Source organism: Ornithorhynchus anatinus, chromosome 4, assembly GCF_004115215.2.
Source record: "Ornithorhynchus anatinus isolate Pmale09 chromosome 4, mOrnAna1.pri.v4, whole genome shotgun sequence".
In the NCBI taxonomy this organism is placed as follows: Eukaryota; Metazoa; Chordata; class Mammalia; order Monotremata; family Ornithorhynchidae; genus Ornithorhynchus; species Ornithorhynchus anatinus.
The window spans coordinates 22,049,432-22,073,985 of NC_041731.1; the positions used below are offsets into that span (position 1 = coordinate 22,049,432).

A 24,554-nucleotide genomic window follows, 5' to 3' on the forward strand; every position below is an offset into this window, starting at 1 on the left:
CCCTACTCCCTCCCTCTGCTCTACCCCTTCCCCTCCCCACAGAACTTGTTTGTATTAGTATATATTATTTATTATTCTATTTTATTGATGATGTGGATATATCTATGATTCTGTTTATCTATTTTGATGGTATTGATGCCTCTCTACTTGTTATGTTTTGCTGCCTGTCTCCCCCTTTTAGACTGTGAGCCTGTTGTTGGGCAGGGATTGTCTCTATCTGTTGCCAAATTGTATATTCCAAGCGCTCTGCACACAGTAAACGCTCAATAAATGTGATTGAATGAATGAATGAATATCGTACTCTCCCAAGTGCTTAGTACAGTGCTTTACACACAATAAATACTCTATAAATATAATTATTATTAATAATAATAATGGCATTTGTTAAGCCCTTACTTAGTGCCAAGCACTTTTCTAAACCTTGGGGTAGATACAAGGTAATCAGCTTGTCCCACGTGGGGCTCACTGTCTCAATCCCCATTTCACAGATGAGATAACTGAGGCACAGAGAAGTCAAGTAACTTGCCCAGAGTCAAACAGCTGATCAGTGGCAGAGCTGAGGTCAGAACCCATCACCTCTGACTCCCAAACCCATGGTCTTTCCACTAAGCCATGCTGCTTCATAATAATAATATGTTGTTATTTTGCACGTAGTTTATCTATGTTCCAGTCAGGATAATAAACCCAATCTTTTCCAGCTAAATTAAAACTGAAACTAGGAACACTTCGTCAATCTGCAGCTTTAACCATCTCTTGTCAGTTTCTAAGTGTTTCTTACACCCCTGTCTTTTAGTGCAGTTGATTATAACCAACAGATAAAATGTGGGTTAACGCAACGTCCCAATTTAATCTTTTTCGCAGATCGCTTAAAAAAAAAGTCAGCTTCACTGACCTCAGCCTCAACGCATTTATGGACATATCTGTAACTTCTTTTAATATCTGCCTCCCCCCTCTAGACGGAGAGTTCTTTGTGGGTAGCAAATGTGTCTGTCTACTCGGTTGCACTGTACTCTCCCAAGTGCTTCGTGCAGTGCTCTGCACGTGATGCGTTCAATAAATACCATTGGTTGATCGAGTGCCATTGGTTCGTATCCATCAGCCTGGAGCGTTCCCCTTAGCAAAGGAGTGTTGAAAGGAAGCAGTATGGCCTAGTGGATAGAGCACGGGCCTGGGAGTCAGAAGGAGCTGGTTTCTAATCGCGGCTCTTCCACTTGTCTGCAGTGGTACCATGGGCCAGTCGCTTCATTTCTCTGTGCCTCAGTTACCTCATCTGTAAAGTGGAGATTAAGACTGTGAGCCCCATAAAGGACAGGGACTGTTGTCCGACCTCATTAGCTTGTATCTGCCCTAGCGTTTAGTACAATGCCCGACACATAGTAAACGCTTAACAAATACCATCTTTAAAAAGGAATAAGAGAGGAGGGATGCTGAGTGTAAGAAGGGGCTGGTTTTGGGTTTATTGGTAGAAGGATACTACAGGCCTGGTTCTCCTAGCACTGCAGTAACTCTGGGCACTTAATCAATCAAATTTATTGATGCTTGCTGCGTGCAGATCATTGTACTACGTACTTGAGAGAGTACAATATAACAGACATATTCTTTGCCCCAAAATGATCTTACAGTCCAGATGGGGAGACAGACATTAATTTAAATAAATAAATTACAGATATGTACATAAATGGCTTCAAAGTTCTCCATCACCTCCTACCTCACCTCCCTTCTCTTCTCCTACAGCCCAGCCCGCACACTCCACTCCACTGCCGCCGATAATCTCTTCACGGGGCCTCGTTCCCGCCTGTCCGCCGTCGACCCAAGGCCCACGACCTACCTCTGACCTGAAATGGCCCTCCCTCCGCACATCCGCCAAACTTACTCTCTTCCCCTCTTCAGAACCCTACTGAGAGCTCACCTCCTCCAGGAGGCCTTACCAGACTGAGCCCTCCCTTTCCCTCTGCCCTTCCTCCCCTCCCTCTGCTCCACCCCCTTCCCCTCCCCACAGCACTTGTGTATATTTGTACATTTTTATTGCTCTATTCATTGTATTAATGATGTGCATTTATCTGTGATTCTATTTTATCTATTTTGATGGTAGTGATGCCTCTCTACTTGTTTTATTTTGTTGTCTGTCTCCCCCTTTTAGACTGTGAGCCCAGTGTTAGATAGGGATTGTCTCCATCTATTGCCAAATTGCACTTTCCAAGCGCTTAGGGCAGGGCTCTGCACTCAGTAAGCACTCAATAAATACGATTAAATGAATGAATCAAAGTGCCACAGGGTTGAAGGAGGGGTGAACAAAGGGAGCAAATCAGGGTGAAGTAGAGGGAGTGGAAGGAGAGGAAATGAGGAGTTGGTCAGGGCAGGCCTCTTGGAGGTGTGCCTTTTATAAAGCTTTGAAGGTGAGGAGAGCAGTGATCTGACGGATATGAAGAGGAAAGGCACTCCAGGCCAGAGGCAGGATATAGGTGAGAAGTTGGCGGAGAGATAGACGAGATCGAGGTACAGTGAGTATGTTAACATTTAAGGAGCCAAGTGTGCAGGCTGGCTTGTAGTAGGAGAAGCAGCAAGGTGAGGTAGGAAGGGCCAAGGAGATTGAGTTCTTTAAAGCCGACAGTGAGGAGTCTCTGGATTTTGGTATTTCAGGCTGGATTTCGAGACTCACTTTTTCTGCTCTGCTTTCATGATTTTCAGGAGATTTAGTGAAGTAGTGGTGGTCTGGTGGGCATTTCCCATAGGGCCGCTGTCTAGGGTAGGGGAGAGGGGAAGGGAGAATGAGAATTTGAGGAGGTGACTTCAGTCAGTGAATGAGTCAGTCAGTCAGTCGTATTTACTGAGCGCTTACTGTGTGCAGAGTGCCGCACCAAGCCCTTGGGAGAGGACGACAGAACAATAAACAGATATATTGCGTGCCAAAATGAGCTTGCAGGCTAGAGGTGGAGACAGACAGGATGTCTATCACAAGCTGGCTGCCGCAGGACCCGAGCTAGGACCCCAGCTTCACTGACTAACCGTCACACCCTTTCTCTGCATGTGATGACCTGTTTTTCACAGCTCAGCTCGGGGGCTGTCTGAGAAGCCGGGGATTCTGCGTTGTCCCCGTCAAGTCAGTCAGTCATCTTTTTTGAGTGCTTACTATGTACAGAGCACTAGACTAAGCGCTCGGGAGAGTACACTGTAACAATACCTCCTCTAGACTGTAAGTTGTTGTGGCTAGGGAAACAACTTGTTTATTGTTTTATTGGACTCTCCCTTGTGCTTAGTACTGTACTTTGCACACAGTAGTAAATACTCAATCCATATGATTGAATTCATTCATTCAGTAGTACTTATTGAGCGCTTACTATGTGCAGAGCACTGTACTAAGCACTTGAAATGTACAGTGCTGAGGGGAGGGGAGGGGGGGAGGGGGAGGAGGGATGGTGTGGGGAAAGGAGGGGAGGGGGAGCAGAGGGAAAGGGGGATCCGCTGAGGGGAGGTGAAGGGGGAAAGGGGAGGAGCAGAGGGTGGAGGGGGAGCAGAGGGAAAAGGGGGGAGCTCAATCTGGGAAGGCCTCTTGGAGGAGGTGAGCTCTCAGTAGGGCCGCTGTCTAGCTGAATGAATGAACAGAGTAATAGATATATTCCCTGCCCACAATAAGCTTACAGCCTGCAGGGGGGAGACTGACATTAATCTAAATAAATAAATTATAGAGACTGCCCACCTCAACTCTACAACTTCGCATTTGAAATTTGGAATTGGGCGTGGGGGAGAGCTGGTGTGTTCTAGACTGTATGCTCACGGTGGGCAGGGAACATGTCTACCAACTCTGTTTTGCTGTACTCTCCCAAGCACTTAGTACAATGCTCTGTACACAGTAAGAGCTCAATAAATACAACTGATTGATTTTGAGTGCTTTCTTTTCTGGATGAGGACGTAATCCAGTCACACTTGTTGAGTGCTTACTGTGTGCAGAGCACTGTACTAAGCGCTTGGGAGAGTACAGTATAACAGACACATTCCCTGCCCTCAATGAGCTTACGATATATAAGGGGAGACAGACATTAAGAAATTCTGATAAATAAGTGCTGGGGGCTGGAAGGGGGGATGAATAAAGGGAACAAGATCTTTTTTCATGGTATTTCATGGTATAAGCGCTTACTAAGTGCCAGGCACTCTTCTGAGTGCTGGGGTAGGTACAAGCTAATCAGGTTGGACACAGTCCCTGTCCCACATGGGGCTCACAGTCTTCATCCTCCTTTTTCAGATGAGGGAACTGAGGCGCCGAGAAGTGAAGCGACTTTCCCAAGGTCACACAACCGACAAGTGACAGGGCCAGAATGAGAACCTGACTCCCATGTCCATTGCTCTATCCACTAGGCCATGCTGCTTCTTCTCTCTGCAGATGGTTAATGGATACACCTCTCTACCCCGACTTCTCATCCCTTGTACCATTCTGCATCTCCACTTCCCTCCTGGATCCCTCCCTGTATGTCTGACCAACATCTCAAGCTTAATATGCATAAAACAGAACTAGTCACCTTTCTCCTAAACCACCCTCTTCTTCCTAACTTTCCCACCTCAATAACACCACCTTCTTGATGCTATCCTCATCTCTTAACTGTCTTTCAGTTCTCACATCCACTTTCCTGCCAAATCCTGTCAGTTCTTCCTCCAGATTTTTTTATGGTCCTCGTTAAGCACTTACTATGTGCCAAGCACTGTTCTAAAGCACTGGGGGGAGGAGATACAAGATAGCCAGGTTGGTCACAGTCCCTGTCCCACGTCAGCTCACGGACAAAGTCGGAGGGAGGAGGATTGGGAGGGAATGTATCTGTTTACTGATATATTGGACTCTCCCAAGCACTTTGTACAGTGCTCTGCACCCAGTAAATGCTCAATAAATACGATTGAATGAATAATCTTCATTCTAGAGATGAAGTAACTGAGACCCAGAGACGTAAAATAACTTGCTCAAGGTCACACAGCAGACAGGTGGCGGAGCCGGGATTAGAACTCAGATCCTCCGACTCCTAGGCCCATGCTTTAACCACTAAGACACGCTGCTGCTCTATCTCCCCAGATCCATCCGATTCTCTCCAGGCGTCACCCTAGCGGAAGCCTTAATCATATTGTGGCTAGATCACTGGATCAGCTTCCTCGCTGGTTTCTTTTATCTCCATCTTATTCCTCCTCCAACTTAGGCTGCACAGAGCACCTCGCTGCAATATCGCTCACCACACATCTCTCTGCTCCCCACAACCCTCCGTTGCTTTCCCACGTCCTTCAAAATCAATCCCAAACTCGATCAATCCATCCATCCATCAGTGGTATTCTTTGAGCACTTACCATGTGCGGAGCACTGTACTAAGCGCTTGGGAGGGGACAATGCAATAGAATTAGCAGATTCGTTCTCCCCGTAATGAGCTTCCAGTCACAGCTTGACTTAATGGAAGGAGCCCAGGCTTGGGAGTCAGGGGACGTGGGTTCTAATTCCGGTTCTGCCACTTGTCTGCCTGGGCAAGCCATTTAATTCCTCTGCACCTAAGTTACCTTATCTGTAAGATGGGGATTAAGACTCCGAGCCCCACGTGGGACAACCTGATTACCTTGTATCTACCCCAGCGCTTAAAACAGTGCTTGGCACATAGTAAGCGCTTCACAAATACCATCATTATAATTATTGTTATTCCTCACCCTCAGCTTCAAGATCCTCATCCCACGGGCCCATCTTACACATCTGCTCTCTTCACTCATTAATACTCCCAGCTCACTCACTTTGCTCTTAAGGAAACCTCACTACACCTTACTCATTTTCCCCTCTCCTTGGTGTTCTCTCGTCTGCTGTTCCCCCAGACCTGGAAATCTCTTCTTCCATTAATCTGACAGGCCATAGTGCACCCCTCCACCATTGTGGAAAAGGAATGGGGCTGTTCACTGTTCTATTGTACTCCCCCGAGCGCTTAGTTTAGTGCTCTGCACACAGGAAGCACTCAGTAAATACGATTGAATGAATGAATCCCGGGCCCGTGCTCTATCCAGTAGGCTACACTGCTTCCCCGTTTCCCAGATGCTACCCCTTTGCAGGAGGTGGAGAGCGTCTGTGGCTTCTCGATACGACTGAAGGCAGTTTTCTTTGCCTTTCCTCTGCCGAGCCAGCTCTGGAGAGGTGGCACCTTCCTCTTTGCTCTCTGAATAATCCCGGAAATTTTACCCTCGGCAGGTCCTTCTGTGGCTGTGGCCTTGTGGAAGGAGTGTTGGACCTTGGACTCGTAGGAGCTGGCTATTATCCCACTTCTGTGACTTGTCCGCTGTGTGACTTGGGGAAAATCACTTTACTTCTCTGACCTCAGTTCCTCATCTATAAAATGGAGACGCAATAACTGTTCTCTCCTTCCCCTTTAAACTGCGAGTCTCTGCCACACCAGCAACAGCAGCTAGTAGCACCTGCGCCTCCCTCCCCACCGAGGCCCATGAGCCCCAAACACCAGAAACCAGAAGTCGTCTGACACCCCGGCAAAGGCTAGTGAAATGATAAATAATAATTATGGTATTTCTTAAGTGCTTACTATGTGCCAAGCACTGTTCTAAGCGCCGGGGTAGATACAAGGTAATTAGGTTGTCCCACATGGGGCTCACAGTCTCAGTCCCCATTTTACAGAGGAGGTGACTGAGGCACAGAGAAGTTCAGTGACTTGCCCAAAATCACACAGCTGACAAGTTTACTGTTGTAGTACTCTCTCAAGCGCTTAGTACAGTGTTCTGTGCACAGTAAGTGCTCAATAAATACTATTTAATGAATGAATCAATCGAATGAAAGGACCCGAGCGAGGGATCTAGGTCCTCGGACAGGGAAATCTGAGGTAAAAATTTCCCAGGAAGGCAGCCGAAAGAGACTCCCCCTGGCCCTGACCTTGTGGATAGGTCTAATAATGTTGGTATTTGTTAAGCACTTACTATGTGCAGAGCACTGTTCTAAGCATTGGGGTAGATACAGGGTAATCAGGTTGTCCCATGTGAGGCTCACAGTCTTAATCCCCATTTTTCCAGATGAGGTCACTGAGGCACAGAGAAGTTAAGTGACTTGTCCACAGTCACACAGCTGACAAGTGGCGGAGCCGGGATTCGAACCCATGACCTCTGACTCCCAAGCCCGGGCTCTTTCCACTGAGCCACGCTGCTTCTGCAGTCCCTAGCCTGCCTCCACTCCCTGTAGTCAGCCCTGACGGGGCTGGTGTCCCCAGTTCTGGTGCTGGCATCTCCCCCTGGTGTTTCCTCCATCTCCTTCCTTCCCTGGGTGGTCCCCGGTGGGTATGGGGGTGTCTGGGAGCCCATGGATGGAATCGTAGAACCCCAGACCTCCTCTTATCTACACCTCAAAAACTCCTCAGCACCACCTCCTGTGATAATTATTATTATTGGTATAATTGTAAGGTGCTTACTATGTTCCAGTCATTTTATTAAGCCCCGGTGTGGATACACACAGTCAAGTTGGACACAGTCTCTGTCCTATGTGGGGTTCACATTCTCAATCCCCATTTTACGGATGACCTAACCGAGGCACAGAGAAGTGAAGCGTCTTAAAACAACGACACAGCAGACAATTAGATTAGAACCCATGACCTTCTGACCCCCAGGCCCGGGCTCTACCCTCTGTGCTCTGGAACTGGCATTCCCACCTATGGGGGTGAAGCCCCTGTTTTCCCAAAGCTCTTTGAGCTGGGATCCCATCTGTTCTGAGAGCTTCCGAGCAGGACTGGAAAGATCCCAGAGTGTCAAAGAGACTGAAAAGACCCCTAACACCTCTTTTTTGGGAAGTCTGCTTGCCAGTCCTAAAGTCCTGTTGCCTTTTCGTCCTCCATATTTCTTTTATGGTATTTGTTAAGCGCTTACTGTGTGCCAGGCACCGTACTAAGCGCTGGAGGAGATACAGACTACTCCGGTTGTTCACAGTCCCTGTCTCATGGGGCCTCACAGTCTCAATCCCCATTTTCCAGTTGAGGGAACTGAGCCCCAGAGAAATGAAGTGATTGGCTCACAGTCACACAGCCCACAAGTGGCTGAGCTGGGATTAGAACTCAGGTCTTCCTGACTCCCAGACCCAGGCTCAGACCATTAGGCTCTGCTGCTTCTCCATTCAAAACAAAACACTGGCACCCGTGCCCTGTTGCTGTGGGTCTCTCCATTCATTCAATCCTATTCTTGAGTGCTTACTGCATGCAGAGCACTGTACTGAGCGCTTGGGAGAGGACAGTACAACAATAGACACATTCCCTGCCCAGAACAAGCTTATATTCTGAGGGGGAAGACAGACAGTAATAGAAATCAATAAATTAGGGATGTATACATTAATGGTGTGGGGCTGGGGGGGAGTGAGTAATGGGAGCAAATCAGGTTGAGGCAGAAGGGAGTGGGAGAAAAGGAAAGGAGGGCTTAGTCAGGGAAGGCCTCTTGGAGGCGATGGACCTTCAGAAAGGCAGTGAAGGGGAATGAGGCAAAGAACCCTCAGGTGGTACAGTTTGGGCTGAAAATCCTTGAGCAGATGGGGTAAGTACTAACTGATCTCCCTCTTCATCACCATCTATGCACTTAGAAATGTTCTCTTCGGACGTGTGGTATTGGCCCCGTGCACAGCCCCTTGAAGATGAATGAAGCAAAGGACCCTGAGGTGAAAGATCTGGTGGTGTGGTTAGCACTGAAAAGGCGTGAGTGGATGGGGTGAGTACTGACCGACCTCCCTTTCACTTCTGCTTCCTTCTCCATGATATATCCTCCCAACTCCCACTTCAGCACTTTTACACCACCTCCACACACTCGCACTTCTGTGTAAGTCGATTTTTTTTTTTAACTCATCAGCAAATCCATTTTTCCCTTCTCTTTATTCCTTTCTGTAATTTTGCTCCCGGCTCTAAGTCGTATTAAAAGCACATCTCCTCCAAGGGGTCTTCCGAAACTGTGCTCCCCTTTCCTCTTCTCCCACTCCCTTCTGCGTTGCGCTTTCATTCAGTCGTATTTATTGAGTGCTTACTGTGTGCAGATCACTGTATTAAGTGTTTGGGCTTGCACCCTTTATTCACCTCTCTCCTCAACCCCAGTTTATTTATTCATATTGTCTGTCTCCCCCTGTAGACTGTAAGTTGATTGTGGGTAAGGGAGTGTGTCTCTCAGCTCTGTTACATTAGACTCTCCTAACCACCTTGTACAGTGCTCTGCACATAGTAAGCGTTTGATAAATACCATTGGTGTATTCTTATTTTATTAAGCAGTGTGGTCTAGTGGCAAGTGCCCGGGCCTGAGAGTCAGAGGACCTAGGTTCCAATTCTGGCTCATCTACTTGCTTGCTGTGTGACCTTGGACAAGTCAGTTCACTTCTGGGTGCCTCACTTTCCTCATCCGTAAAACACATTATGTGTCTGTTCTCCCTCTTACTTAGTCTGTGAGTTTCATGTGGGGCAGAGCTGCGGTCTGACCTCGTTATCTTCTCTGCCCCAGTATTTAGAACAGTACTTGAAATATAATAAGTGCTTACCAAAGTGCGCACCAAATATTACTATCATCATTATCATTACTGTTATTACTAATAATGTAATGTTAAGCACTTATTAGGTGCCAGGCACAATACGAAGTGCTGAAATCAATCATCAATCTCTGTGCCTCAGTTATCTCATCTGTAAAATGGGGATGAAGACTGTGAGCCTTACATGGGTCAATCTGATTACCTTGTACCTATTCCGCTGCTTAGAACAGTGCTTGGCACATAGTAAGCGCTTAACAAATACCATCATTATTATCATTGTTATTACCATTATTATGATTACATCTACAGCCTTGGCTAATGTGTAAACTCCTTGAGGGCGGGATCATGTCTAATATACTTTCTCCCCAGGACATCGTGTAGAGCCCTGTACAAAATAGGTGCTCAATAAATACTATCTAAGGAGAAAATTGCAGCAAGACATTTTCTCTGCCCTGGCACATGGTAAACGCTAAACACCATTAATTGTGGAGCTTACACTTTAATGGGACTGAAAAAAATGATTTCTACCTAGTGAAAACAGAGGAAGAGTAAGGATAGAAGGAAACAGGATGAATATATCCGGTTGAAGTAGCAAATAAGCATTTGAATGCACAATAAATATATGCAGTAAATCAAAATAAGTATATGACTGTATGTGAGTACGAAGGATGGGAATAAAGTGGTGACATGTCGTATCAGAAGTGACAGATGAACTTTAATCCCAGAGGTTCAAAGGAATTGATTCTAGAGCTAATGGTTTTGGACAAAGCCAGTGTCTCTCTCTCTCTCTCTCTCTCTGCATCCTCTCCCAGACCCCCCAGTGGAACTCCTGCTAAAACACAGAGTGCAATGAGTAAGTGGTCTTTAGTACAGCACATTAGAAGCAGATTAGCCCTAATAGAAAGAGCCCTGGTCTGTGAGTCAGAAGTTCTAATCCCCACTCTGCCAATTGTTTGCCATGTGACCTTGGCCAAGTCACTTTACTTCTCTGTGCTTTAGTTTCCTCAACTGTAAAATTGGATTTCCCTCCTTACTGCATCACTTATGACTTGAGTCCTCACCCCCAAACCATTTAGCTTGGACCTGGGAGGTTTTTTTAGCAGTTGATTTTTTAAAATGTTATTTGTTAAGCTCTTACAGTGCGCCGGGCACTGTATTAGGTGCTGGGGTAGGTACGTGTTGATGAGGTTGGACACAGTCCCCGTCCCACATGGGGCTCACAGGCTTAATCCCCACTGTACAGATGAGGTCACTGAGCACAGAGAAGTGAAATGATTTGCCCAAGGTCACCCAGAAGATAGGTGGCATAGACAGGATTAGAATCCAGGTCCTTCTGATTCCCAGGCCCACGTTCCCACTAGGCCACGCTGCTTTGCAACAGTTATTATTATAATGGTATCTGTTAAGTGCTTACTATGTGCCAGACCCTGTACTAAGCGCTGGGGTGGATACATGTAAATCAGGTTGGTCACAGTCCCTGTTCCACATGGGGCTCACAGTCTTAATCCCGATTTTACAGATGAGGTAACTGAGGCCCAGAGAAGTGAAGTGACTTGCCCAAGGTCACACAGCAGACAAGGGGCAGAGCCAGGATTAGGTTGGACTTTACAATTCCAATATTCCAGAGGCAACCTCCTGTGAATTGACTGAAGTGGACCACCTAAGCCACCAACCCCATGAATTCCTTCCTTCCATACTGGTGCTTTTTAATTGGATTTTTTTCCAAACAGGAAAAGGGCTTCTTTCAGGGCTGAGAACGTAGAAGGCTGTTCTGTAGATCCAACCACATTCCTCTAGACTTTGTTTGTTATGGGCAGTGGGTGTTTCTGCTAATTCTGCTGTATTGTACTATTACTACTAATAATAGTTAATAATTATGGTACTTGTTAAGTGCTTGCTATGTTCCAGCACTGTTCTAAGCACTGGGGTAGATTCCAGCAAATCGGGTTGGACACAGTCCCGGTCCCATATGGGACTCACAGTCTTAATCCCCATTTTACAGATGAGGGGACTAAGGCCCAGAGCAGTGAAGTGACTTCCCAAGGGTCACACAGCAGACGAGTGGTGGAGCAGAGATTTGAACTCATGACCTTCTGACTCCTAGGCCCATCCTGTGGGTTAGACACAGTCCCTGACCCACATGGAGCTCACAGTCTTCTTCCCCACTTTTCAGATGAAGTAACTGAATCAGTCAGTCAGTCATATTTATTTAGCCCTTACTGTGTGCAGAGCACTGTACTAAGCACTTGGGACAGTACAATAGAACAATATAACAAACACAGTTTCTTCCCACAATGAGGTTACCGTCTAGAGGGGGACAACTGAGGCCCAGAAAAGTGAAGTCACTTTGAAGTGGGGATTAGAACCCAGGTCCTTCTGACTCTCAGTCCGTGCTCTATCCACCAAGCCGCGATACTTATTGTATTCTCTCAAGCACTTAGTACAGTGCTCTGCCCATAGTAAGTGCTCCATAAACACTTCGGATGGATGGATTATGTGCTAAGCACCGTTCTAAGTGCTGGAGTAGATAATCAGGTTGGACACAGTCCCTATCCTACACGGGGCTCATATTCTAGATAGGAGTGAGAAAAGGTATCGAACCTCTATTTTGCAGTTGAGGAAACTGAGGTACAGAGAAGTTAAGTGACTTGCCCAAGGGCCCCCATCAAAGTGAGAAGCAGTGTGGCTCAATGGAAAGAGACCGGGCTTGGGAGTCAGAGGTCATGGGTTCTAATCCTGGCTCTGCCACTTGTCAGCTCTGTGACCTTGGGTAAGTCACTTAACTTCTCCTTGTCTCAGTTACCTCATCTGTACAATGGGGATGAAGACTGTGAGTCCTCCTTGGGACAACCTGACTACCTTCTTTCTACCCCAGCACTGAGAACAGTGCTTGGCATATAGTCAGCGCTTAACAAATACCAACGTTATTATTATTTATTAAATTGTGGAGCCAGGCTTAGAACCCAGGTCCTACAGACTCCCAAGCATGTGCTCTGCACAACATAAGCACTAATAAATACTAGAGTTTTACTGGCGGTTAAACAGTCCTGTTTGGACACACACATATGTTGGTACTTGGTTGAAAATTATTTAAAATAATAATAATAATAATTAGGGTTAGGCTTCTTCACTTAAGAAGTTACTTAACTTCTCTGTGCCTCAGTTCCCTCATCTGTAAAATAGGGATTAAGGCTGTGAGCCCTATGTGGGACAGGGACTGTGTCCAACCCAGTTATCTTGTATGTACCCCAGTGCTTAGAACAGTGCCTGAGGTATAGAAAGTGCTTAATAAATACTGTCATTATTTAAATTATTATTTTACATTCCCATATCTTATTATATCGACATCCATCGGAATGCACTTTGCTCCAACATCCCGTTGTGTCGATGAGCCCGAGAATTTTATTTTTCTTTGTTCAGTTCATTACATTTAAGAAGCCTAATGATTTTTCCTCATTGCAACTGGGATTTTATTTTTGTTTGCTTGTTTAGTTCATTTTATTGAAGAAGCCTAATGATTTTTCCTGAGGATAAAAGAAAATTCTGCACTGACAAAGTTTTGAAGTAACATTTACCACTGGAGACAGGATTGGTGGGCGGCGGTGGGCAAAATATCCAAGGCTATTATGGTAGTCCAGAGGCCGGGGGGTGGGGGTGACCCCTACTCAGAGAGAGGGGAAAGGGGGTCCCCCCCAATCTGTTGCCAAGAGGCCCTGGGGAACGACCGTAAAACAGAAAAAGTCAACGCGATTGGAACTTTAAACTCTTTATGGGCTTTATTGTCATCTCCTAAGAGCTTAGTTCAAGGCTCTGCACACACTAAGCGCTCACTAAATAGCATTGATCGATGGCCTTTGCCTCCGAGCGAAGAAGCAGAAGCCGTGGTATAGGCAAGGAGACACCGCCGGTGCAATACAGCTGTGTGTAGAGGGACACGTCACCGTCCAGATGGCTTGGGGACCCACTTGCAGATGAATTGAAAATTTCTTTCACAACGCTCATCATTCCATGATTTTTCTGCCTTCTCCCATAGGTGAACACAATGTTCTGCATTTCCCTGGTTATTGGGCTCGTTTTCCTTCCAAAACCTAGGAGCAAAAAGGAAAATAGAGCTCATGGAAACTTGTCACCGGGCTCACTGTGAGCAGAACACCGTACTAAGCACTTGGGAGAGCACAGTGCAGCAGCATTGATAGATAAGTTTGCTCCTATAGCGTAGCGGATAGAATAGAGCACGGGCCTGGGAGTCAGAAGGTCATGGGTTCTGTTCCCGGCTCAGCCACGTGTCGTCTGTGTGACCTTGGGCAAGTCACTTCACCTATCTGGGCCTCGGTTACCTCACTGGTAAAATGGGCATTGAGACTGTGAACCCCACGTGGGACAGGGACTGTGTCCAACCTGGTTTGTTTGTATCCAGCCCAGCACTTAGAACAGTGCCTGGCACATAATAGCGCCTAACAAATACCATAATAATAGCTATTATTATTAGCTCTCCCTCCAGATTTAAGCTCACTGTGGGCAGGGGACGTGGCTACTGTCTCTATTGTATTGGACTCTCCCAAGCGCTTGGTACAGTGCTCTGCACATAAGAAGCACTCATTCATTCATTGATTCAAGTGTATTTATTGAGTGCTTACTCTGTGCAGAGCGCTGTACTACTACTACTAATAGGTAGTTAAGCGTTTACTATGTGCCGAGCACTGGTCTAAGCACTGCGATAGGTATACGGTAATCAGGTTGTCCCATGTGGGGCTCACACTTTTAATCCCCATTTTACAGATGAGGTAACTGAGGCACAGAGAAGTGAAGCGACTTGCCCAAGGTCACAAAGCAGACAAGTGGTGGAGCTGGGATTAGAACCCCTAACCTCTGACTCCCAAGCCCGGGCTCTTTCCACTAAGCCATGCTGCTTTTCTTGCGTTAAGCTACTAAGCGTGTGGGAGAGTACATTACAACAATCAATTGAGACATTCCCTGCCCACCAAGAGCTCAATAAAAGCCATCGATTGATGGATTGATCACTGTCTGTTGCGCCAATCAGCCATGGGGGAAGGGTCTAAGAAACTCAGGTTTGAAATTTTCCCAAGTTACTCCAGAGTCAGATCTGAAAGACCACCCTGAGAAGCATCGTGGCCTAGTGGCTAGAGTACAGGGCTGGGAGTCAGAAGGACCTGCCTTCTAATCCCGGCTCCGTCACTCATCCGCTGGGTGACCTTGGACAAGTCACTTCACTGCGCTGGGCCTCCTTTCCCTCATCTTATGGGGTTTAAGACTGTGAGCCCCATGTCGGAAAGGAACTGTGTTCAACCCAATTTGCTTGTATCCACCCCGGTCCTTAGTATAGTGTCTGGCACATAGTAAGCATTGAACAGATTCATTCATTCATTCAATAGTATTTATTGAGCGCTTACTGTGTGCAGAGCACTGCACTAAGCGCTTGGAATGTACAAATCGGCAACGGATTTCATTCCATTAAAAAATACCATTTTTTAAGAAAAATGAATGTATACTTGTGAGAAGGAATTTAATCTGGTTTACCCCACAAGCTTCCTCTCACTTTCCAGAAGGAAATTTCCAAGAAGGAATACCAAGTATTGGGAGGGTGGAAAGATAGAGGAAGCTGAATGCTAGACTCTAAGATCCTTGTGGGCAGGGAACACTTCTACATCTCTGTTGTATTGGACTCTCCCAAGTGCTTAATACAATGAACTGCACACAGTAAGTACTCAGTAAATACCACTGATTGAGTGATTGACTAAAGATTGTCCCTCTAGACTGTAAGCTTCTTGTGGGCAGGGAGTGTGTCTACCAGCTCTGTTGGATTGTCCTCTCTCAAGTGTTTACTACAGTGCTGTGCACACAGGAAGGGCTCAATAAATGCTATTGATTGATTGAGTATAGGCTACTGTCCCTCTAGATTGTATGCTTCTTGTACACAGTGAACACATACCTCTACTGGCTCTGTTCTATTGTGCTTTTCACACCATAAGCACCCAGTAAATACCACTGATTGATTGAATTATTGATTGACTACAGATTGCCCCCTAGACTGTAAGTTGCTTGTAGGCAGGGAACATGTCAACCAACTCTGTTTTATTGGACTCTCCCAAACACTTAAAAAGTAAGGGCTCAATAAATACCTTGACTGATGGATTGAAGGGGCAAGGGCACGGGAAGGGGTCTCCACCGGGGACCAACCTTTTGTTCTCAGCGTCACTGTAGATGGTTCCATCTGTCCATCGCCACTGGCCTTCAACGACCTGGTCACTGAGTCCGATCCAATGCCTGACTTGATTGGGCGTGCTGAAAAGGAAGGTCTAGAGAAATAATTTTTACCCTAGATGATTAACTCTTTTCCTAGTACAGCTTCCCCCTAGACTGTAAACTCCTTTTTCACTCTAAATGATATCTTTTAAGCACTCACTATGTGCTGGGCATGGTCCCGTGTGCAAGGGTAGATACAAGCAGATCAAGTTGGACACCGTTCCTGTCCCATGTGGGGCTCACAGTCTTAATCCCCATTTTCCAGATGGGGTAACTGAGTCTCAAAGAAGTGAATTGACTTGCCCAGGGTCACCCAGTGGACAAGTGGCAGAGCCGGGATTCATTCATTCATTCATTCAATAGTATTCATTAAGCGCTTAGTATGTGCAGAGCACTGTACTAAGCACTTGGAATGTACAAATTGGCAACAGATAAAGACAGTCCCTGCCCTTTGACGGGCTGGCAGTCTAATTGGAGGAGACAGACAGACAAGAACAATAGCAATAAATAGAATCAACGGGATGTACATCTCATTAAAACAATAGCAATAAATAGAATCAAGGGGATGTACATCTCATTAACAAAATAAATAGGGTAATAAAAATATATACAAATGAACTGACGAGCACAGTGCTGAGGGGAGGGGAAGGGAGAGGGAGAGGAGCAGAGGGAAAGGGGGCTTAGCTGAGGGGAGGTCAAGTGGGGAGGGCAGAGAGGCAGCAGACAGAGCAGAGGGAAAAGGGGAAGCTCAGTCTGGGAAGGCCTCTTGGAGGAGGTGCGCTCTCAGTAGGGCTTTGAAGAGGGGAAGAGAATTAGTTTGGCAGAGGTGAGGGAGGGCGTTCCAGGACAGCAGGAGGACGTGGGCCAGGGGTCGACGGCGGGATAGGCATGAACGGGGGACGGTGAGGAGATGGGCGGCAGAGGAGCGGAGCGTGCGGGGTGGGCAGTAGAAAGGGAGAAGGGAGGAGAAGTAGGAAGGGGCAAGGTGATGGAGAGCCTCGAAGCCTAGAGTGAGAAGTTGCTGTTTCGTGCGGAAGTTGATAGGCAACCACTGGAGGTTTTTGAGGAGGGGAGTTACATGCCCAGAGCGTTTCTGCAGGAAGATGACCCAGGCAGCGGAATGAAAAATAGACTGGAGCGGGGAGAGACAGGAGGAAGGGAGATCAGAGAGAAGGCTGAAACGATAATCCAGCCGGGATATTATGAGAGCCTGTACCAGTAAGATAATTGTTCGGGTAGAGAGGAAAGGGTGGATCTTGGTGATACTATAAAGGTGAGACTGGCAGGTGTTGGTGATGGATTGGATGTGTGGGGTGAATGAGAGAGCTGAGTCAAGGATGACACCGAGGTTGCGCGCTTGAGGAACAGAAAGGATCATCGTACCATCCACAGTGATAGGGAAGTCACCAAGAGGACAGGGCTTGGGAGGGAAGATGAGGAGCTCAGTTTTGGCCATGTTGAGTTTTAGGTGGCAGGCAGACATCCAGGTAGAGACGTCTTGGAGGCAGGAGGAGATACGAGCCTGTAGGGAGGGGGAGAGGGCAGAGGCAGAGATGTAGATCTGTGTGTCATTTGCATAGAGATGATAGTTGAAGCCGTGAGAGAGAATGAGTTCACCGAGGGAATGAGTATAGATGGAGAACAGAAGAGGGCCAAGAACTGACCCTTGAGGAACCCCAACAGTTAGAGGATGGGAGGGGGAGGAGGAGCCCGCAAAGGAGACCGAGAATGACCGGCCAGAGAGATAAGAGGAGAAGCAGGAGAGGACAGAGTCCATGAAGCCAAGGTGAGATAAGGTATGGAGGAGGAGGGGATGGCCGACAGTGTGAAAGGCAGCAGAGAGGTCAAGGAGGATTAGAATGGAGTAGGAGCCATTGGATTTGGCAAGAAGGAGGTCACGGTTGACCTTAGAGAGAGCAGTCTCGGTAGAGTGGAGGGGACAGAAGCCAGATTGGAGGGGGTCCAGGAGAAAATGGGAGTTAAGGAATTCTAGGCAGCGAGTGTAGACGACTCGTTCTAGGAGCTAGGAAAGGAAGGGTAGTAGGGAGATAGGGTGATAACTGGAAGGGGAAGTGGGGTCGAGAGAGGGTTTTTTTAGGATGGGGGAGACATGGGCATGTTTGAAGACAGAGGGGAAGAAGCCATTGGAGAGTGACTGGTTAAAAATAGAAGTTAAGGAGGGGAGGAAGGAAGGGGCGATGGTTTTTATAAGCTGAGCGGGAATGGGGTCTGAGATGGAGGGGGTGGCACTTGCGAGGAGGGAGGGATTCAAACCCAGGCCCTTCTGACTCCCAGGCCCAGCCTCTATCCATTAGGTAAACCGAACACCTGGTGTTTGTTAAACTCTTAGTATGCATCAAGCACTGTACTAAGCACTGGGGTAGATACAAGACAATCAGGTCAGACACAGTCTCTGTCCCACAGAGACCTCACAGGGCAAGTCAGAGGGAGGAGGATTTAATTCCCATTTTACAGATGAGGTAACTTTTTATGGTTAAGCACTAAGGTTGTGCCAGGCACTGTTCTAAGCGCTGGGGTAGATACAAGCTAATAGGTTGGACACGGTCCTTGTCCAACCCGGGCCTCACAATCTTAAGACCGTAAACCCACTGTGGGCACGGAATGCCTTCTGTTTATTGTTATATTTTACCTTCCCATGCACTTAATACTGTGCTTTGCACAACATAAGTGCTCGATAAATAAGACTGACTGAATGAATGAATCCCCATTTTACAGATGAGGGAACTGAGGGCCAGAGAAGTGAAGTGATTTGCCCAAGGTCCAAGTCTGACCTAGTGGAAGGAGTTCGGGCCTGGGAGTCAAGGGACCTGGGTTCTAATTCCAGTTTTGCCACTTACCTGCTCTGTGACCTTGGGCACCTCACTTTACTTTGCTATGCCTCATTTCCCTCATCTGCAAAATGGGGATTCAATGCCTGTCTTCCCCCATACTTAGACTGTGAGCCCCAGGTGAGATATGATTATCTCGTATCTGCCTCGGTGTTTAGTATAGTGCTCGGCACATAGTAACTGCTTAACGAATGCCCCACTTATTAGTTATTAATAATAATAACAGTGGTTATTATTATTATGAACTGCCAGAGTAAGGATTAGAATCCAGGTCCTCTGACTCTCAGACCCATTGTCTTTCCACTAAGCCATGCTGTTTCACGCTGTTTCGAGACTGTAAGCTTATTAAGGGCTGGGAATGTATCCACTCGATCTGTTGTCTTGTACTCTCCCAACTGCTTAGTACAGTGCTCTACATGTAGTAAGTGCTCAGTAAGTACCATTGATTGATGGAATGATTGACTCATTCATATCCCAGGGGCCAAGTAGCTGCTTTTACCTGTGGGCAAGTCACTTCACTTCTCGGTGCCTCAGTTCCCTCATCTGTAAAATGGGGATTAAGACTGTGAGCCCCACGTGGGACAACCTGATTCCCCTGTGTCTACCCCAGCGCTTAGAACAGTGCTCGGCACATAGTAAGCGCTTAACAAATACTAACATTGTTATTACCTCTAGATTATAAATTCGCTGGGGGCAGGGAATGTGCCTGTTACATTCTTATATTGTTTGCTCCCAGGCACTTAGTACAGTGATCTGCACATAATAAGCGCTCATTAAATACCATTGATTGATTGAATGATTGACTCCCAAGGCCTACTTTTACCTCTAGACTGTAAACCTGTTGTGGGCAGGGAATGCCTGTCATATATTGTTCTCTCGCACACTCCCGTGCACTTAGTACAATGCTCTGCAGATAGGAAGTGTGCAATAATTCGCTTTGATTGATGGGAGGATTGACTCAACCTCCCGTGGACTAAATAGCATCTTTCACCCGCTTCGGGCCCCCCCACCCCACCTGTTCTTCCACCGAAGTCACCGACGCGAGGTGCGAATCTTCCGACACGCAGAACTTCTCAGCCTCACCCCAGGTCCTACTGTCCATGGAGAAGAAATAGAGATTCCCAGCATGGAACCTCCAGTTTTGGGAAATTTTCTTCACAAAGTTTCCTGGGGAATAAAGAGAAAATAAGGGGATGGGGTTTCTGCTGGCAGTCAGTCAGGCATATTTATTAAGCATCTCTGTGTGCAGAGCACTGTACTAAGCGCTTGGGAGAGGACAGAAGAACAATACCCTCTTGTATCTACCCCAGCGTTTGGATCTTCTCCCGCACTTAGAACAGTGCTTGGTACATAGTAAGTGCTTAACAAGCACCATCATCATCATCATCATCATCAATATAACAGACTTATTCCCTGCCCACAGTGAGGGCCGAGGGGGGCTTCTCCACGGCGACAAGCCGGGGGTGGGCATCTGAGAGAGGCGAGGTGACAGGTAGGTGAGGTGGGGGATCAGTGATTTGGGGCGCCGGTGGCTCCTTTGGATCGGGGAGAGAGTAAGCTCATCCCTTTAACCAGAAAGCTAACTGTGGCTGGGACCTTGTCTGCCAATTCTATTGAATTGGACTCTCCCAAGCGCTTAACACAGTGCCCTGCACACAGTAAGCACTCAATACCATTGAGAGATTTACTGATTATCCCTCTTCAGTAGTATTTATTCACTGCTTTACTGTGTGCAGGTATCTCCATCTCCCGGTATTTGTTAAGCGCCTGCTTGTGGTCAGGCCCCGTACTCAGTGTCGTATGGACACAAGCTAATAGGGTTAGACACCAGCTCGTCTCTAGACCGTGAGCTCGTCGGGGGCAGGGAATGTGTCTGTTGTTGTATGGTCCTCTCCCAAGCGCTTAGCACAGCGCTTTGCACAGAGTAAGCACTCAGTAAATATGAATGAATGAATGAACGTGGGACTCTAACCCTAAAACTAATTAGGCTTAGGGTCAGGGTTAATGATGATAATAATATTGGTATATGTTAAGCACTTACTATGTGCCTGGCACTGTACTTAGGGCTGGGGTGGATACAAGCACGGGGTTACAGTTAGTGTTAGGGTTAGGATTACATTTAATCCCCATTTTTTACATGATATTTAAGTGCCTACCCTTATTATTATTATTATTATTATTATTATTATTATGGTCTTAGATAAGCTGCAGCTTAACCCTCTTTTCCCCCCATTTCCCTCTGCTCCTCCCCCTCTCCCTTCCCATCCCCTCATCACTGTACTTGTCCGCTCAACTGTATATATTTTCATTACCCTATTTATTTTGTTAATGAAATGTACATCGCCTCGATTCTATTTAGTTGCCATTGTTTTTACAAGATGTTCTTCCCCTTGACTCTATTTATTGCCATTGTTCTTGTCTGTCCGTCTCTCCCGATTAGACTGTAAGCCCGTCAGACGGCAGGGACTGTCTCTATCTGTTGCCGACTTGTTCATTCCAAGCGCTTAGTACAGTGCTCTGCACATAGTAAGCACTCAATAAATACTATTGAATGAATAAGCAGTTATTATGTGTGTGGGGTAGGTACAAGGTGATTAGGTTGTCCCACGTGGGGCTCACAGTCTTAATCCCCATTTTTCAGTTGCAATAACTGAGGCCCAGAGAAGTTAAGTGACTTGCCCAAGGTCACACAGCAGACAAATGGCGGAGCCAGGATTAGAACCCAGGTCCTCCTGACTCCCTGTCCCGTGTTGTATCCACTAAATCACACTGCTTCTCTAGCACTTAGTACAGTACTCTCCACACAGCAAGTGCTCAATAAATACGTTAGACTGGCTGACTGAGGGTGGAGGGTGGCCTGTGATGCCCTGTGGCCACGAGGCGGAAGAGACCCCCAAGGGGTCGGGAGGGAGGCCTGAAAAAAATCTCAGTTACTCACCGTACTGTTCTTTGAGTGTGGTGAGGGAGGCCCTGGTGGTCTCCAAATGGCCTTGTAGCTTCTCCATCTCCGACTTCAGGGTACTGATGTTCGCTGCTGACCTGTAGCTCTCACTGTCCCAAAGGCATCTCTGGTTCTGAAGATCTAAAAATCACACACTCTGGGAATGTGTCTGCCAATTTTGTTGAATTGTACTCACCCAAGCACTTAGTACAGTGCTCTTCACAGAGCAAAAGCTCAGTAAATACTGTTGATGTGATGATTAGGGGAGGAGAAGTGCCTCGGTGAGACTGGAGATGTTTTTTTTCCATTTCTGAGAGGAAATGGCCTCTTCTTGGCTTGAGGCAGCATGGTACCTCATGGCAAAATTCCTTCAAGGGCCGAGTTGGGGTTGGAGCCTGCTGAGGTGATGTTTCTCTCTCTCTTCCTCTCTCCCTCCTTCTTCCTCTCTCTCTTTCTTCTCCTTCCTTCTCTCTCTCCCTCTTTCTCTTTCTGCCTCTCTCTTTCTCTCTCCCTCTTACTCTTTCTCTCTTCTTCTCCTTTCTCTTTCTCCCTCTTTTTGTCTCTCCCTCTTTCCATCTCCCTTCTGCACTCACTGGCCCTCAGGTGACAGAGCCCAGGATGGTATCCATTTTCCCTGCTGGGTAGCCATTGGGCCCCCATTCTCTGTCCTGGAAGCTTAGCTCCCAGCTCTCGTTCGTGGCTGCACCTCGGGTTTCACACCCAAATAGCTGTGTGTCCCTGGAGGAATGACTTACCCTCTCTTTCCTTGGTTTCCATAGATGAATCAGAAGGACCGTGACTCTGTCCTAGTATGTAGAACTCCCTCCCAGCCTTTTTTAATGATATTTGCTAGGTGCTTACTGTGCGCCAGGCACTAATAATAATAATTATTATTATTATTCTATCTGTTAAGCACTTACTGTGTGCCAAGCACTGTTCTGAGCGCTGGGGTAGATACAAAGTAATCAGGTTGGATACAGTCCCTGTCCTAAAAGGGACTTCATCCCCATCTTACAGAGGACATAACTGAGGCCCAGAGAAGTGAAGCGACTTGCCCAAGGTCACCCAGCCGACAAGTGGCCGAGCCGCCATTAGACCTCAGGTCCTTCTGATTCTCAGGCCCGGGCTCTATCCACTAGGCCAAGCCGCTTCTGTCCTGCGGCGGTGGGTGGATCGGGTGAGTTGTTAGCTGGAGCCTAGTTTCCGTTCTGAATTCTAGATGTGGGAAAGATGTAGCAGGAGGGGCAGAGGCCACAGGGAACCGGATCCTTCTAGACTTTTCTCCCTCACGGACTGACTCTTCCCCAAGCCACTGCCCCAGCTGCAGGGGGGAAGGTCTGGGGCAGGAGAGCCCAGAAAACTTACACAGGACAGTCACCACAATGAGAGAGGACAGGAGGACCACAGCGAGCATGATCAGAGCGGCACAGGCGACGCGGAGGCTCTTGTGGGCTGCAGGTCTGCCTGCTGTGGAGGTTGGATCTGGCAGAGAAGAGAAATATTCCAACAGACCAATGACAGAAACAATGGCTTCAAGAGAACAGGGAAGTCTTGAGCTTTCACCAAAGGCTGGATCCAGCCCAGTACATCGAGATGTTGGGTGTCCAGATAGGGCTGAGAGGAGACCAAGAATCTCTCCAGTTTTCCCACCCTCCCAAAGCTCTCAGTCAGCCCTGACTCCAGTCCCAGTTGTTCAGCCACACCTGGTTGGGATGATTAAATTCCATTCTCCCGGGCCTCCACCATCAAAGTGGCTATGCCCTGCCTACACCCAGGTATCCCAGCTCAGTGCTCTGCACACAGTAAGCGCTCAATGAATACGATCGAATGAATGAGTCAGGACTTAACCAACAACACATTCACCAGGGGAGAGATTCTCAGGAGAGGGAGTCTTGGGCCGGGGGGGACGGGGAGGGTGGACGGGACCTGTTTACCCCAAATCTTCAGAGACAACTTTCTTCCAGGGATATCCTCATAGACCTCTTCAGTGTCCTTTCTTCCCTTTCCTAATAATAATGATAATAATAATTATGGTACTTGTTAAGTGCTTACTATGTGCCAAACACCGTTCTAAGCACTGGGGTAGATACACATCAATCAGGTGTGACACAGCCCCTGTCCCACATGGGGCTCACAGTCTTCATCCCCATTTTACAGGAGGGAACTGAGGCCCAGAGAAGTGAGGTGACTAGCCCAAGGTCACCCAGCAGACATGTGGCAGAGCCAGGATTAGAAGGCAGGTCCTTTTGCCTCTCGGTCCCATTCTGTTTTCCTGAAAAATAGAATGCACAGTGGTCTTCTCACCCACATACCTTAACTTCTATCTCTGTGTCCATTGCTCTCTCTCTGCAGTCTGTATTCAGATAATCCAGCGTCATTCTCATGCCCCCCTCGTGACCTTCCAGTTAAGGGGAATGCTTAGAATTTAAGAGCAGAAATATAGGAGAGAAGGATAGCGATCCAACATGAGACCAGAATGTGAAATCTCTTCTCACCGTGCACATGTGAAACTTGTCCAAAAGAGATATTTTCGTAATCCCTAGCCATGTCTATTCTTTCCTCTTCTCTTGCTTCCACTTCAAACTCTTCACGCTCTGTGTCTCTGCTGCAAATATTTCACACTCTGTGTCTCCACTGCAAACTTTTCATGGTCTTCAGTGAAAACTCTTCACGCTCTGAGTCTCCACAGCAAACTCTTCCTGCTCTGGCTCTCTGTCTCCTTCCTTCTCTCCGTGTAATAGAAAGAGGAAGAGAAAGCTTTTGACATAAAGAAACAGCCCCCACCACAAGATGTTCTTGCCTCATCTTTTCATCTGGTACCTATAGAGATTTCTGGGCCAAGAGTGATGCAGTGGGACAAGTCTCTAGTTTGGTCTTGAACCTCATTCTCTGGCCTAGGCCGGGACCATGGAAGACTTTGGGATTGGAGTCCCTAGGATGAATCGAGTCAATGGTCTGCCCTTTGGGCATTCCCAGAAATGGGAATCACAGTGACCAGATTGGGCCTGGC

General features: G+C 47.2%; 1 protein-coding gene across 2 annotated transcripts; it reads right to left on the reverse strand.

Moving 5' to 3' along the window:
• Positions 1-13,266: 13,266 nt before the first annotated feature.
• Positions 13,267-24,264, reverse strand: LOC107546974 (C-type lectin domain family 4 member K-like). Of its 2 annotated transcripts, XM_029063828.2 has the most exons (7): positions 24,040-24,256; positions 23,479-23,550; positions 22,910-23,026; positions 21,542-21,685; positions 19,619-19,770; positions 15,689-15,807; positions 13,267-13,578 (listed from the first exon to the last, which is right to left on the reverse strand). In XM_029063828.2, the coding sequence occupies exons 1-7, from the start codon at positions 24,089-24,091 to the stop codon at positions 13,428-13,430; spliced, it is 807 nt and encodes a 268-aa protein (XP_028919661.1). In that variant the 5' UTR covers positions 24,092-24,256; the 3' UTR covers positions 13,267-13,427. The 2 variants fall into 2 exon arrangements, with proteins under 2 accessions (XP_028919661.1, XP_028919662.1); XM_029063829.2 differs by lacking the exon at positions 23,479-23,550 and having other exon boundaries at positions 24,040-24,264.
• Positions 24,265-24,554: the final 290 nt, after the last annotated feature.